At 47.4% G+C, this 15,308-nt stretch overlaps 1 protein-coding gene across 7 annotated transcripts in view; it reads right to left on the bottom strand.

Annotated features, from left to right (window-relative positions):
• Window positions 1–15,308, bottom strand: part of Arhgap26 (Rho GTPase activating protein 26) — a 729,500-nt gene that overhangs the window by 276,801 nt on the left and 437,391 nt on the right. For all 7 annotated transcript variants that reach the window (XM_052742060.1, XM_052742061.1, XM_052742062.1 and 4 more), the window contains 4 exons: window positions 12,843–12,914; window positions 6,385–6,486; window positions 4,835–4,945; window positions 1,168–1,272 (listed from right to left, as the gene is read on the bottom strand). In XM_052742060.1, coding sequence (XP_052598020.1) covers window positions 1,168–1,272; window positions 4,835–4,945; window positions 6,385–6,486; window positions 12,843–12,914 — 390 coding nt within the window. The remainder of the gene's footprint in view (window positions 1–1,167; window positions 1,273–4,834; window positions 4,946–6,384; window positions 6,487–12,842; window positions 12,915–15,308) is intronic.

The raw sequence follows: 15,308 nt of genomic DNA, 5'->3' as shown, positions 1-15,308 counted from the left end.
AGCAACCACCAAGATCACCTAGGAAACACGTGAACACCCAGCCTAACTCCTCAAGAGTGAGTGGCAACTCTTGGACCAGGAGAGGGTGTTTAAATAAGCATTCCAGAATAGCATAACTACTTGCACACCTTTAGGATTATGGGCCTCACCATTCCAGTTGCAAGAAATGTAGCTTGCTGATGGCTCATAGGTGGCACTCTCCTAAAAGGGGTGCTACTGGCTTTCTAGGTCATCCCCTCACCCAGAGCAGTCTGAAACTGTGGGCTTCTACTCAGGCTCACTCAGAACCCCCGCAGCACAGCCTAAAGCCTCCAGCTGCAGCTGCATCATGGCCCAGTGGCCCAGCACCCTCCGTGTTCAGTCTCTCAGAGGCACTGAGTTATTTACTGCCCGTGAATCTCTATTTCAAAGCCTGCCTTCAGAAGAACCTGGGACTGGGGTCCAGCTTGCCTAGCATGTATGAGGACTTGTGTTTCATCCTCAGAATATATATATATATATATATGAAACCATGCTTAGTGAAACCATTTCTGACTTGACTTGACTTCTTGGTTCTCCAAGTCAACAAAGAACCACCATGTAAGATCCAAACTTCTGAAGCCCATGCAGGACAAATGATGCAGAAATACCTGGATCTAGTTCCTACACAGGAGTACCTTGGGACCTGTAGCCAATCCCAAAGTGAGAGGAGAGCTTTCCCTATGACTTATGTCCCAAATCCCTTAAACAACTCTGCGCACCCAAAGGTCCCAGGTTTAAGCCACAGACGCAGCTGCATTTGGATGGTACTGACTTAGAGGTCCTGCCAGTCTTGCGAAGAGCCTAGCAAGAGCACACCATTTGAGTTCCCACCCCTGGACACTCATGTAAGGCCTCGGGTGGCCAGCTGCTTGCACAGACAGCAGTGAGGCTGGGCTGGGCTAAGCTGGGATTTCCACTGCCAAAGGAAATCCTGACACTGCTGTGAAACACACACAAAACCAGCAGCAACACTTCCAGGAACAGAAATGATGCCTAGACCTGGGCCATCTTACATTCTAGAAACATCAGATCCCCGCTGTCCTCTGAACCCAGCCGGGAACCCACCTCACGCACCTCATTCCAATATACAAGGAGAACTCAGGAGCAAACACACCCTTTCCCTCTCTGGTCCCTGCCCCCACTCACATTTTGTATGCTGATGGTCAACTGCGTCTTAAAGTCACCAAAATCCTTGGCCAGCTCATAACCATGGTGATAGAAAGTGAAGAGTCCTTGCAGGAAGGCCAGTAGCTGTAGAGAGGGAAGAAAGGCAGAGGTCACATAGGCCAGCCAAGAAGAGAAAAAGTAACAGGATCTGAGTTTCCAACGCTGTCTGGGAAGCAAACAGGTAGTAATGAGGACAACTAACACACATTGAGCAGCTCTGTGGGCGGAATGCTGGGTCCTCCCACGCCCTGTATCACTGAATGCTCACATCACCTAGGACTTACATGTTAATAGGACCCACTTAAATAATAAGGAGGCACCTCCGGAGGCTAAGTAACTTGCCCTCTACTTGGTGGTGAGTGTTAGCCAGGATCTGAAACCTGTTCTCCTTGGCACCATTGCCTAGGAACATCACCTCTTCAGAACTCCAGGCTGAAGCTGCACCTTAGCTGCTGAACATTAAAAACACCAGGTTGTCACATGGACTCAGAAGGCATTGAGGAAGCTGGTGAGCTCTGAGCCTGTACTCTAGCCATCAAAGTCAAATCATAGAAAGTCACCCAGAATAGACTTCCACCAAGGGGCATTGCTGTGCATCCTTCAACTTCCCCGCAGTAAATACTAAAAGCCCCCTTACAAAGCAACCACACACCTCCCTGGCTTCAGTTATGCTAGGTCCCTTGACTCTCTGACTCTCGTTTCAATCCCCTAAGGCTAACAGGTGAGTGCACTCACGGTCTCGTCTATGCCACACAAAGCGGTGAGAACACCTGCTCACCACAGTTTCTCACAGAATGCCTTCGTGTTCTCAACAACTGCCTATGCCCCACCAACAACGCTCCTGTGTATTTCTTCACCAAACTGACACGTGAACCTCCCAGCCCCTTCCTAAGTCCTCCCCAGATGGCCCGCATTCACAGTTTTGACATGAAGAAGGGGCTACAGTCAAAGGGAGAGCAAGGCTGGGAAGAAGCTGTGCTCTGTGAGGTCACAGCTGTTTGCTGAGTGGTCCACGGTGACCTCCAGACCCCACCACCACCCACTAGTCAGAAGTGCATCTGTTTCCCTTTGTGCTGTTGCAGTTAGCTTTTCAGCCCTCCAAGAACACATCTGTACTCATTTTCACCCCCTCCCCTTTGCAGAGAGGCAGCTCTACTGAGGCCTGGGAAGGGATTTCCCCCTGCACTTTGCACCGCTTCTGGCAGGAGTGATTAGCACCAGAGGAGGGTGCTACCACCAGGATAAACCACATGCCCAGGCCAGCCTATCACAGAACTTTGAACCAGTGTGAGCACAATGGCAGGAATGAGTGTGTTCGAGGACGAGTCACTTGTGCCCCTGGACGTGGGGAGGCAGGTTCACTAGAACTCCTTATTTGTTCCTTTTCCCAATGTGGCCACACTGAAGAAATCTCCTCTTCACAATTACCTTTGCTAGAATTGGTATACTGAGGCTGGATCAGCAAAGCTACATGTTACAGCTACTAGGACCTGTACTAACAACTTCAAAAGGTCATATAAAACCAACACTATATTAAAATAGTAGCTTGACCTCCCTCTGCTCTGTCCCTTTATATATTCCCATGGGAGGTCGGGGAGTAGGCATCACTCAGAGCACAGATGGAACATGGTTTCAGCTTCATGAAGTCAAGGTGTCAGTATCTACAACCCACATCTCTAGAACATGAGATGTCTCAACAAGAAGATAAAGGCTTCAGGCACACATACCAGATGGGTGAGTGGAAGGGAGGGAGGGAGAGGAGCAAGGGAAGGAGGGAAGGAGGGAAGGAGGGAAGGAGGGAGGGAGGGAGGGAAGAAGGGAGGGAGGGAGGGAGGGAGGACAAATGATTTAGATCTCAGAAGTCCAACTTTCCGTCCTTGGACTTCACTATATAACTGAGTATGATTGTGAACTTCTGATCCTCTAGCCTCTTCCTCCAAAGTGCTAGAATTATAGGTGTATGCCATCACATCTGGCCTCTGCAGTGCTAGGGATCAAACCCAGGGCCTTGTGTATTCTAGCAATCACTTTATCAACTGAGCTACATCTCCACCTCCTGTGTTTAGTTTTCTAGAGGCCAATCACATACATATCCTGGCACTTAGAGTTATTTTCTAAGAAACAAGTTAACATGGTTGATATGTATGTAGGTTAGCCTTCCAGGGAACCTACGTGCTTAGTGACCAATACCTGTGTACCCAGAAACCTCTTTCAGTGGATTCTTGTAGCTTCCTTTCTGCCTGTAATCAGTCAGATGCCATTCCAGCTCTCCAAGTGGTAGAAATTCCAATTGTCCTGTTCTATCCCAATCCTAACATTTAAGGGGAGGGCCTGTAATCTGCATGTTAGGGAGCCCCTAGGGGGGGTCTTCTGCACAGTGCTGTTGAAACTACATTGTACAAAATGAAGTAAGTCCATGCTTTCACATCTTTACCTTCATCACGTGATTCAATTCTCAAAACATCTGCAAGGGTATGGGTTGGTTTTATCCCTATTTTCCAATGAAGAAACACTTAGATGCAACCTTGTGCAAGGTCTCATCTAGTAGGCAGCAGAGCTGGAATGAGGGAATGAAGAAGTGGAGGAGGAAGGGCAAGAGGGAGGAGAAGAAGAAGAACCCAACAGAATGAGCCAAGTCAAGCCTGCCTGTGCAGCCTGACTTTCCAAGAACGTGAGTAGTAACCATCTACTGTGTGAGGGTTTGTGCTTGTCAGTCACCTAAACAAATGGGTATGAGGCCTTACTTGTCAAGTATGCCTACTGAAAGATCAAACTCAAAAGTCAGATGGGCCAGCTGGGATAATACCCACCAAAAGCAAGAATTCTCTGCTTAAGAACACTATTTTTTAAATTTAGAAAGGTCTTTCTTATGGCTAAATATTTTTTAAAAAACTCTTCACACATGAACACATTTTGACAAAATCCATTCTTCTCTCCCCTCCCAACCCCTCCCCTCTCCCTTCTCTATCTCTTTTCCCAACCTTCATGTCTCCCTAAAGTCTTCCTAATGTGGAGCCCATGCTCAGGTGCCACAGTAGGCAGAGCAGCACCACAGCTGAATGGAATCCTAACAAGGATGGTACAACCATCAGGTCAGACTTTTTCCCACATGGCACTCTTTCATGCCCAGTGGGACACTGGCCAAGTCTGGATTCCATCATCACAGTGCCCTCAGCAGACTCTCTGTACTGCTCTGCCTGTGAGAAATCACCTTACGTAAGAACCTCTCATAGAACTTGACTGGGGCGGTAGGGGCTCTGAAGCCAAGCACAGAGTGAGAACACTACAGTGCACCTTCCACTGCTTCCCGAGTCTGGATGGGCAGAAGAGTGCGACAGAGCACAACTACGAGACGGTGACCATTTCCAGACAAGACGGGAGCCGTGCCCCCTGGAACCCCACTCACACTTGCCCCCTGCAGATCAAATAGTGTAACAGCAGGTGGCCAGAGGCAGGAGCTGATGCTGACTGTACCATCTCCATCACTGAGTTGTCTAAAACAGCTTCCATGCTGGCAAGAGACCAGGGAACCAAAGTGGCAGGGCTGTCCCTGCTGGGCTGGGGCTGCTCTACATTCCCCTGTGTTTGGGCAGCAGTACCACTATCATGTGCTGGGTGGTTCAGGCGAAAGTAAACAGCTACTCACAGGCTCCACAAACTCAAACATCTTTCTCTCTTGGACTTCCTGCACCTTAAAGACATACTCCAGGGACACTTCATAGAAATGCTGCCGGACCAGGTCCACTTGGCTGTCTGCCTGCAAACAAGACAAAATTGAACAGAAAGCCAAGTTATCACCTAAGGAATAAACTAAGCAAGGAGAAAATATATGGTGGTGAATTTTTAAAAGAAACCAAACAGCACGATACCAAAGAAAAATGGTAAGCTACTGAACATTATGCCAAACACTAGTCTATGGATGAATACATACACACATACACACACACACACACACACACACACACACACACACACACACACACACACACACACAAATACACATGTGCATGCACGCGCACACATGCATACCCTCTAGCTTGACCTACCAAGCAAAATTATTTTGTATTTCTTGAAAGAGACATTCTTCAGAACTTTAAGTTCCACAAGAGCAGATCCTTTGTTTCACTCCCACAAAACACCCATATCCTGAACAGACATCCACAGTAGTGTCCAGTGAATATTAGTTGAAGAAACAATATTATTTTGGGTGCAAACTTCATAGCCATTGGGTACAAACACTACTTTTTAGAATATCATCACCATCCACTAGATGGCAGCAGCATCCCACACTGCTGCCCTTATAATGTCTCCCCTCATAGATGTATGGACTCAAAAGGAAAAGCTCCAAGAACAGGGAAAATGGTGGCAGCTCCATGGATGCCACACTGACTTTCCAAATTAACTACTTTTTAAAAGAACTTCCAATAATGTTGTTTTTAATTCAAATCCAAGAAAACCTGGAGCAGGTCAGAGAAATTTTTCTTTTTTGTGGTGGGTGGTGCTGGGGATCAAACCATGCACGGCCTTACACTCTGTCATTAAGACTATACCCACAACCCTTGTTTTTTGAGACAGGATCTCTCTATGTCACCCAGGCTGGCCTTGAACTCATAATCCTCCTTCCTTGGCCTACCAAGTGCTGGCATTACAGGTTTCTGCCAACATGCTCAATCAAAGAATATTTTATTAAAAAAGATTAACAACATTCCAAATACATGTATGACATTAAGATACCACTAAAACTAAAAAGAGGAAAAGATAAGTATCAAATGCTATGTTGAAACAATTAGAAGTTATGATTAAGGAAAGATAACCCAAGTATTTCAGATGCCAGTCTTGTAAGTCACTAACACAAGTGAGCGAAAACGCAGCTCTAAGGCTGAGGGGGAGAGAAACAGCAAGCAGATCACAGCTGGAAATGAAGAGGCACAGCCAGAGATGGACACAGCCAGAGATGGGCACAACCCATGCAGGAGGTAGTGGGCAGCACTGCTCCTCTGCCACTAGCAGTTTACAGAGCAGGGAAGCGGGACGCAGGAGGGCATGGCCCTGGAGGAGGCTTCAGGATGGAGCCCCTGTTTCTCAGGTCTCCTCCAAACAGCAGGCAGCTGTTCACAAACAGCAGGCAGCATGTCCATATATCTGCCCAGCACCATGCGAAAACTAACACTATGTGGGAGCGCTGTGGTTTCTTACCTCCTGCAGCTGGGACTCCTTCTTCTTAGAAGACAGATTCAAATGCTTTTCTAAGATGCCACAATACTTCTCTGTCTCTTTGTCATACTTCTTTTTGGCTTCCTGGGGCAGGTGCAAGGAGGGAAAGGGTAAGAGGTTACAGGACTGAATTAGCTGGATCCCTCAGGACCCTTGTGTGCTCACAGTTAACCATACCCTCTACCTGACATGATGATGCCCCTGCTCTTTAGATAATGCCCATCCAGGGCAGGCCACCCTCAAAACAAAAGCACAAGCATCACTGCTGCCCACACATGGGGCTTGTGATGGTGACAGCATGGGACACCCAGGAAGTATTACCCGTCATCGGAAAGCCTGGATTATGACAGACTGGAAAGCAGTGACATCGTGGTGCAAACCTGGTGTCACCTATGTAAACATGAGTCAAGGAGATGAGACATGGGCATTCTTTCCTTTTGTTGAGAAGTTTTTATTAGCTTAAATTACTGTCTAAAAATGAAAAATAATTTAATAATATACATATCAACCTGTGTTCTCCCACCAAGTTCTTGAGTCACCAAGGTTCTATTTTTATTCCCCATTTTATAGGTAAGAAAACTCAGAAGGAAGCCAATTTGCAAAATGTCATAGAGAATGGCAGAGCTGACATCAAGCTAACGCTGTCTGCCTTTAAAGCCCACGCTCTGCCCACTTGAGACACGGTCACAAGCAGTCTCCTTGCTCTCCACACCACCGTGGGCAGGGCTAGGAAGCCACTCAAGTCCAACACGAATGCTCAGGCCCACTAGCTCGGTGTGTCAGTCTGATTCGGACCCATCCGGGGCCCAAAGGAGATATTCTGTGCAACTCTAAAGCCTGTAAGAGAAAGGTGTTTCCAGCCAGATAAAGAAGGCATCTTTCTATACAGCTAACTGATTCACGACTAGCAATCACTCTATCCTAGGCTCTACTGGGGGCAGTGACTCCTCCTCTCGTGATGGGAGCATTGTAGTGGAAAGAGAAACACAATTGACCAGGAAACGAATAAGCAGTATAATTACAGACTACTGCAAGAGCTTTAAAAAAAACAAAAAAAGAACAGAGAGTACTCAGGAAAGGCCTTGGTGGGGAGAGATGTAAACTGAGCCCTGGTGAACACCTGAGGAGGCAGGGGGGAGGTTCCCAGAAAAGACAGCCGCAGTGCTGACATTCTAGGGCAGACCACTCTGAGCCAAGAAGTCCTACCAAGCTCCAGCATTTCTCCAGTCAACAGCTAGCTCCTAAACCTCACCGAGAGCAGGGAATGATCATATACACGCTTAGCAGGCATGGATCCATTCCAACAAATCTGAGTGAGGCTTAAAAGCCTCCTCATCCTCAAACCATGAAGAAAACAAGCATGAGTGAAGAAAAGGCTCATAGAAATACTGCCCCTCCAAGTCTGAGAAAGGTCCAGGCAAGCAACTCTTCTCTAGGGATCCGTAAGCTTGGTGCTGGAGTCCAACTCCACTCAATGCTCACATCATACATATCTACTCTCACTACCCTAGTGGCCAGCAACCCCACAGAGCACCCTAGGGCCAGGCAGTGCCACTAGTCAAAGGTTAAGAAAGGCTGGAGGCATGAGTCACTGGCATTTTGTAACCTACAGGTGACTGGAGCCTCCAGAGTCCATGGTCACTGGAGAGTCACAATTAGCTCCATGCTAAGGCAGCGCCCAGTACACCAGTGCCGCGTCTCCGTGCTATCACACAATACTTGACCAGAGCAACTACAGGAGGAAGGGCTTTCTTCTGGCTCAGTTCCGGCGTCCAGTCAATCACACGGTGCTAGGAGTCTGAGACAGCTGGTCTCACTGCACCCGGCGTCAGTAAAGCAGGGAAGATGAGTGCTGGTGCTCAGCTAGTCGCTTCCTCCTTTTTGTCTTTAAACAACGTTGTGTTTTATTACGTGCATCCCTGTGTGTCTGTGTAGGGGTATGTGCATGAGTGCAGGTGCCCTTGGAAGCCAGAAGACAGAAGCTGAATGGCCTGGAGCTGGAGTGACAGGCTGTTGTGAACTGCCTGAGGTGGGTGCTGGGAACTGAACTCAGGTCCTCTGGGAGAACATACATGGCCTCTTAAGTGCTAAGCTATCTCTCCAGTCCCTTTGACTACCATCACTCTCCAAGACTCAACTTTCTCCTCTACAAACACAGGGTGTCTAGATGAGATCATTGTTCGAGTTTCATCTTCCAGCTCACAACTCCTCAATAAAGTAAGAACACTCGCTCTTCACACGGTTACTTGGACTAAATGAGTTAAACTACATACGGCACTTAGCAAAGTGACTACCACATGAATAGCACTCAGTATGCTTCAATGACGGTAAGAATGATGGGAGGAGTGATAATTGTGGTGCCAGTGGTAATGGTGGTGTGGTAATGGTGGTGACAGAGGCCATTGGGAGTACTGGTAGTCGTACTGATGGCGCTGGTGGTAGGAGTAATTGTCATAGTAATGGTGGTGGTGCATGTGGTAATGGTGGTATAGTGGTGGTAATGATGATAAAGATGATAACGGTTGTGCTGGCAAATTTTATGTCAAACTGACATGAGCTAGAGCCATTGGTGAAGAGAGACCCTCAGTTGATAAATGCCCCCACCATAGTGGCCTGTAGAACATTTTCTCGATTGATGATTGATGTGAAGGGCCTAGTTCACTGTGGGTGGTGGTGCCACTCCTGAGCTGGTGATCCTAGGTGCTATAAGAAAGCAAGGTGAGAAAGCCATGAGGAGCAAGCCAGTAAGCAGTGTTTTCCCATGGCTTCTGTTTCCGTTCCTGCCTCCAGATTCCTGCCTTGAGTTCCTTCCCTGACTTCCTTGGGCGATCCTCTGAAGTGGAAGGTAACTAAACCCTTTCCTCCTCAAGCTGTTTTTGGTCGTGGTGCTTTATCCCAACAACTGAAACTCTGAGACAATGATGGTAATGGTGATAACTGCAGTAATGGTGGTGATAGGCTGGTGGTAGTGGGGGTGCTGCCACTGCTATTGTCACCGGTGATGACAGTAATGATGGAAATGGTGACGTGCTGGTAGTGTGATGGTGATAAGGTACTTGTCACTGGCAACCACTTCCTTTTCATCAAATGCAACATTTGACTTGTAAGTCTCAGCTCAACGAAGGTAACCTTCCCTAAGCACATACCACAGTTTGGAATTAGACATTTAGCTTTGTGTCTGATGCCTTCCTCTCAGCCAGGACAACCATATCTGCTTGACATCCACTAACCCTAACTGCAGAATATAGTGCTGGGCTCTCACATATATTATTTTACGTTTGTTTTTAACTATGTATATATGTGTGTGTGTATCTGCATATGGGTTTATACATGGGAATATGTGCCCTTAGGGGCCAGAGGAGGGCATCAGATACCCTAGAGCTGGAATTATAGGCAGTTGTGAGCAGCCCAATATGGGTCCTAGAACGAAACTCAGGTCCTCTGCAAAAGCAAAATGCACACTTACCCACTGAGCCACCTCTCCAGTCCTTCCCATGTACTCTGAATGATTTATGTGTACCTAAAGTCAGAACCACAGATGAATGACTACATGACGAGCACTGTCCTTCTGTTCAAACGGCTACAGGTCACATATTACTTTAAGTACCTTATATGAATGCACTCATTGATTCTTAGGAACGCTATGGGGCAAAGTTTTATTATCCCTTTTTAAAGATGAAGAAATAGGGATGTGGAGGTTTAGAAACCTCCCAAGTTCACAGGCAAGTTGCAGAAGTAAAATTTGGAATAAGCAGCCAAGCTCTAGACCCACTCTTAACCACCACTGTCAGATGTCTATTCTACTTTCATTACAGAGCACAGCATTACCACTCCACCTCCTGTACAGAAGAAGCCAACTTGCTCACTTCAGAAACATAAACTTAGGGCCACGGTGACGTCAAGATCTGAAGCCACACTTTATTCCTGAGCGGCCTCTAAGACAAGAATACCCAAGGGCCCTGTTACGGTTGGTGCTAGTTGTCAATTTGACAAAACCTGGAATCACCTGGAAGGCAGGCTGCCACACACCTATGGCAGATTATCTTGATTGTGCTAACTGAGGGATGCAGCAGTCAGACTAGGATCCTGCATCGTACAGAGAGAGGACCTGAGGAGAAGGCGGCACTCATGGGATGGGACCACAGCTGCCTCAAGCTCTTCCCCCTGTGACTCACGGTACACTCTTTCCTGGAACTGTGAGCTGAAATGAGCCCTTCCTTCCTTAAGCTGCTTCTGTCAGGGTATTCGATCACAACAACCACCAAAAGAATCTAAGGTAAACTTCCCCTCCTGGCAGCTTTCACATGGACCCCTGTGCAACAGGTTGTTATAGCAACCAAAGCAGCAGCAGAGAAGAGAGGCAACAGAGGAAAAAAAAAATAATCTTAGCATCAAACAGGCAGAGTTCGGGAACAAGCTCCTGGCCACCCGGAACAGGTGAAGAGCCCTGCCGGCTCCTGGGGTGTCTCTGAGGTGCCTCCCTGGGTTGCCTTTCAGCTTGGTTTTCTCTTCAGTTCACGTACCACTAGGATATAAATGTGTGGGTGGGTGGAGTGGCGGAGAGGGACACGCACTGGGAAAGAAAACAAGAAACGACAAAGGAGGAGGGATGAGAAGTCAGCCCAAGCGTCAAAATGAATCATTAATGCTTTGGTGACTAAGAGACTCAGCATGCCTGGGGGAAGCTTAGAACAGTGACACACGTCCCACCTGTGGGCAAAGGTGCATGTTCCTGTCGCAGGATCACTGTGCTGCCCCTCCGGCAACTATGGTAACTCGAAAAACAACACAAAGAAGGGCCCGCGTGGGAGGGTGTCTGTGCTTTCCAGGAGAAGCAGCCAATGTAAAGATGCCAGGCAGGTCAGCTCTGCATTGCCACAGCTTGACAGGAGCCTCTGCCATGGGTGTCTGGACACAGGAAATACAGGCCCAGGCCACTCAAGAGAAGGCTGCTCCCTGAACCACTGAGAGTTCGCTGGCCATATATTCTCAAATATCACAGAGAGGTTCAGTCATGGACAAGAGTCTTAGGAGAACAAGACTTCAAATTCTATGTTCCTTCATCTCTGAAACAAAACCAATGCATACTTCTTTCTTCCTAAATGTCAATGGGTACAAATCCGCTGTACACTAGGAGAAAAATCCTTCCATGGTCTTCCCTTCAAACTAAGGTCAAGCATCCTCTAAAGCCTTGACCAAGTATCATCCCTTTCAGTAGGCATGTCTATTTCTAGAAAGCTGGAGGGAGGAACCGGAAGGCAGGGAGGCTACAGGGAGAGGAATAAGCTCGCTTTTAGATGACTTCTCTAGGACAGTTTTCAATGCAAAATCTACAGTAAGTGTGGCATTGCCTCAATACCCCCACCCCCCTGCAGATGGCTCAAGGGGCTGTGTTTGAATTCATCACAGCTCTAGAACATCAGGAAAATGTGGGGCAGACAGCCTTTTGCTGCCATTGATTAGGATGAAAACATCTCCCCTGCAGGGGGCCTCGGAAGTCAGCCAGCTAGTTTAGCTAGTGACTTAACTCAAGGCATGGGAACAGGCTTCCCTCTGCCCTCTTCTGGTAACACACTACAAAAATTAGCTTGCTCCGACATACTCTTACTGGGTATACCAACCACACTCAAGGTCTGGGCCGTGCACAACAGTAGATGGACAACACAAAAGCAGCTCAATGGTATTTCTGGAGGGGTTTTGTCTCACAATGCTTTGTCTGGTCATTTTTGGGGCCTTACAAGTTGTTTATATATTAAGGTTTCTGATTTTTGAGGTTTTATGGGATTTCTAAGTGTGCAAGTGTGTGTGTGTGTCTGTCTGTCTGTCTGTCTGTCTGTCTTTCTAATGCTTTTTCTCTGGTTCTTTTTTTTTTCTCCTGTTTGTTTTGTCCTATTCTGGTTTATTTGTTTTGGGGTTTAGGGGAGGTTGTTTTGTATTTTAGTTGTCTGTTTTTTAATGACAAAGAAAAAGTTGTAATTTGAGTGGGTGGTGATATAGGGAGAATCTGGGAGGAGTTGGGAGAAGGGAAACCATCATCAGACTATAATGTACTTTGTTTAATGAGACTTATGAGAAGTCCCTGTGTCCCCAAGGCCTAGTTCATAACTGCTTAAATGCAATTTTGGTCCTTCTCCACACTCAAAATTACACAAAAGATGAGTAGACCAACCAGTCAGCCAAATGTCCAGGCCCACAGCCACCTAGCACAAAGAGGCAGCGCCTCTACCTTGAGTTGTTTATGAATTAGCACCAAACAAACAGGTAACAAAACATTGGGGTGGCTGCTGATGGTGGCCACAGAGGGCTGCACTTCAGCCACTTGCAAATGCAGAGGAGCTGGGCTGTGGCCTTGTCTGGGAGGATGTGCTGGAACTGGGGGAAGTGCTGCAGTTTTCAGGCTCCACCCTAAAGCACAAGAACAAAGTGTGCAAACTCCTCACCCTGGCAGCCCCGATCTGCTCCTTTCGAAACTTCTCCAAGGGTGTAATGAGCACCTCGCTGGCATTTTCAATCTGATGAAGAAAAGCAGACAGCAAAGGCAAGATTAGTCATGAGGTACAGCAGCTCGTCCACATATGCCGCCCCCCAGGCCTCCGAAAAAAACCTGAGCAGCAATACAGTCCAGGTGCCATTGTATAACAGCCCCTTCAAAGAGAATCCGCTCAGCAACTCCAGACAGGACCTTCCTCCTGTGAAGAGTTCGCTGTTGTTGGCGACAGTCTCACTGTGTAGCCCAGGACAACCTGGGACTTACAGTCCTCTAAACCTCAGCCTTCTGAGCTCTAAAAGTGAATCTAAAGGGTAGGCAACCACTTACGGTTATAGGGACCTGGTAACAGAGGCAGTCTAAGTTTCAAGCTTCAAGTGACGTAAGCTCAGCATTCACCCAAGCTACAGGCAAAGTAGTCAACAGTGAGTCTCAGTTAAAATCCAAAACACCTTTGAACATCTATGGAAAAGACTTTTCAAGCATGATGAGTTCCTCAGGGAATTAACTGTGGCAGGGACCTCTGCCTCCTGACCACTGGCTGCCTCCCAACTGCATTGGACAGGGCTCAATCATCTGTTCCCACACTCTGATTCACTGATTCAGTGGACCTCAAATGCACCAAATCTGTCCTACCTTGGGACCTTTGTCTCTGTCTTTTCCCTCGGATGCTGTTGTACAGATTATAGTAAGGTTTCAGTTTAAATGCCACTTCTCTGTGGAGACCTCCAAAACTGTAATTCAGAGAAGCTGTCCATAAACCCAGCCTTTCAGAACACACAGGCGAGGTAGTTTTCTGGCTCAGTACTCTCTACCGACACAGACACCACCCCTGAAAACACTCACTCATCCCCAGTGTTCCCAAAGCACAGAAGAAATCAGAAACAAAGGCTCAAACACTTCTGAATGACCAAATGAGTGAATGGATGACTTCTTGACAAGCTGCCAAGTGTGCGGCCATGAACAAAACATTTAAATTCTCTGGACTCTAATTTCCTAATCCAAAAAAATGAGGGGGCTGAACTACTCTGGCTCTAAGATTCTATAGTCTTTTCTAAAGCAGTGAAATATTTTACGATCTTTACTCATTGCTCACTCTTCTCTCAACTAATTATTTCAGGAATCTCACTTCAACAAGGCATTATGTTCTCTAAATCATATGCATGCCCTTCACAATGGCAACAACACAGTAAATACCAGAGACTCTGGACGGACACAGTAAAGAATTGCCTGGACAGTATGAGGGACAGGAAAGGGCGGGTCTATATTTACTACCATTTGCCTGTTTCTTAAATTGAAAGCACGTACCTCTGTACAGTACATTTTAACACTGCAGTGTGGCAACAGTATCGAACTGAGAACTTATCTGATTTCTATTGATAACTGGTATTGTCCACTTGGTTTACGTGGGTCCTCCCCATACATCAACTGCCAGTTTCTCAGGTTCACAAAGGTGTGCTGGGTCCGTCGACGAGTGGCTTTCAACCTCAGCTGCACACGAGAAGTCCCGGAGGAGCTTTTACACACCCCGGCAGCCAGGCCATGCTTTAGACCAATAACTCAATCCCTGGTCCTGATTCCAGACATCAGTGGTTGTGAAGTCCCTCAGGTTATCCCAGCGGGCACCCATGCCGAGATGCTAGCCCTAAGGAGATCTGGAATACGCTCGCACTCAGGTGCTCCCATGGGAAGCAGGACAACCAGCCCTCACCCCAGTACTATTAGCACTATCAGTCTCGCCAAGACCTGTGTTCTCATCTGTCAAAAGAGAGACTGCAGACAGTGAGGAGGAACTGCACTAACGGTAAAGCACAGAGGCCGTTCTCTGCCCTCAAGGAACTCACATTTACTGGCCACACAAGGCCGTTCTCTGCCCTCAAGGAACTCACATTTACTGGCCACACAGATGCCTGCAGTAATTGTCCAGACACATGTGGTAAATGGAGAATCTGAGGAATGAACCAAATGTTCAGAAAACACAATGGATGGCCAAATATCCCAGAGAACCATGGCTCCTCCAAAAGGGTACAGCTTTGCTGCACTGAGCTGAACTGATGATAAAGCTGTCCCAGGGTGAGCAGGGTGGGAAGAGGCTTGTGACGGCCAGATACTCAGAGGCAGACAGCAGAGAGTAATAATAAAATTGCAGAGGCAAGTTGAAAAGAGTATAATCCAGTCATTGTTCCCCTACCACAGGCCACAGCAATTTGCAGGGTATTCATGGTGATTTGCTCACCACACCCCCTACCCCCAAATATTGACATGACCCTGAATCAGACTCACAAGAACCATTTCCCTCTCTCAGGAACCAGCATGAGCACACTCAAGCTTTCGCCTCCTTCTACCCACCACCACACCTGCCACTGTCACTAATGCTGCAATGTCGGTTCAAGCAAACAGCAGTCAGGAGTCAGAAGGG

Source organism: Peromyscus californicus, unplaced genomic scaffold (assembly GCF_007827085.1).
Source record: "Peromyscus californicus insignis strain IS unplaced genomic scaffold, ASM782708v3 Scaffold_17__1_contigs__length_78620276, whole genome shotgun sequence".
Taxonomy (NCBI): domain Eukaryota; kingdom Metazoa; phylum Chordata; class Mammalia; order Rodentia; family Cricetidae; genus Peromyscus; species Peromyscus californicus.
This window is presented reverse-complemented; position numbering and strand designations above follow the sequence as displayed.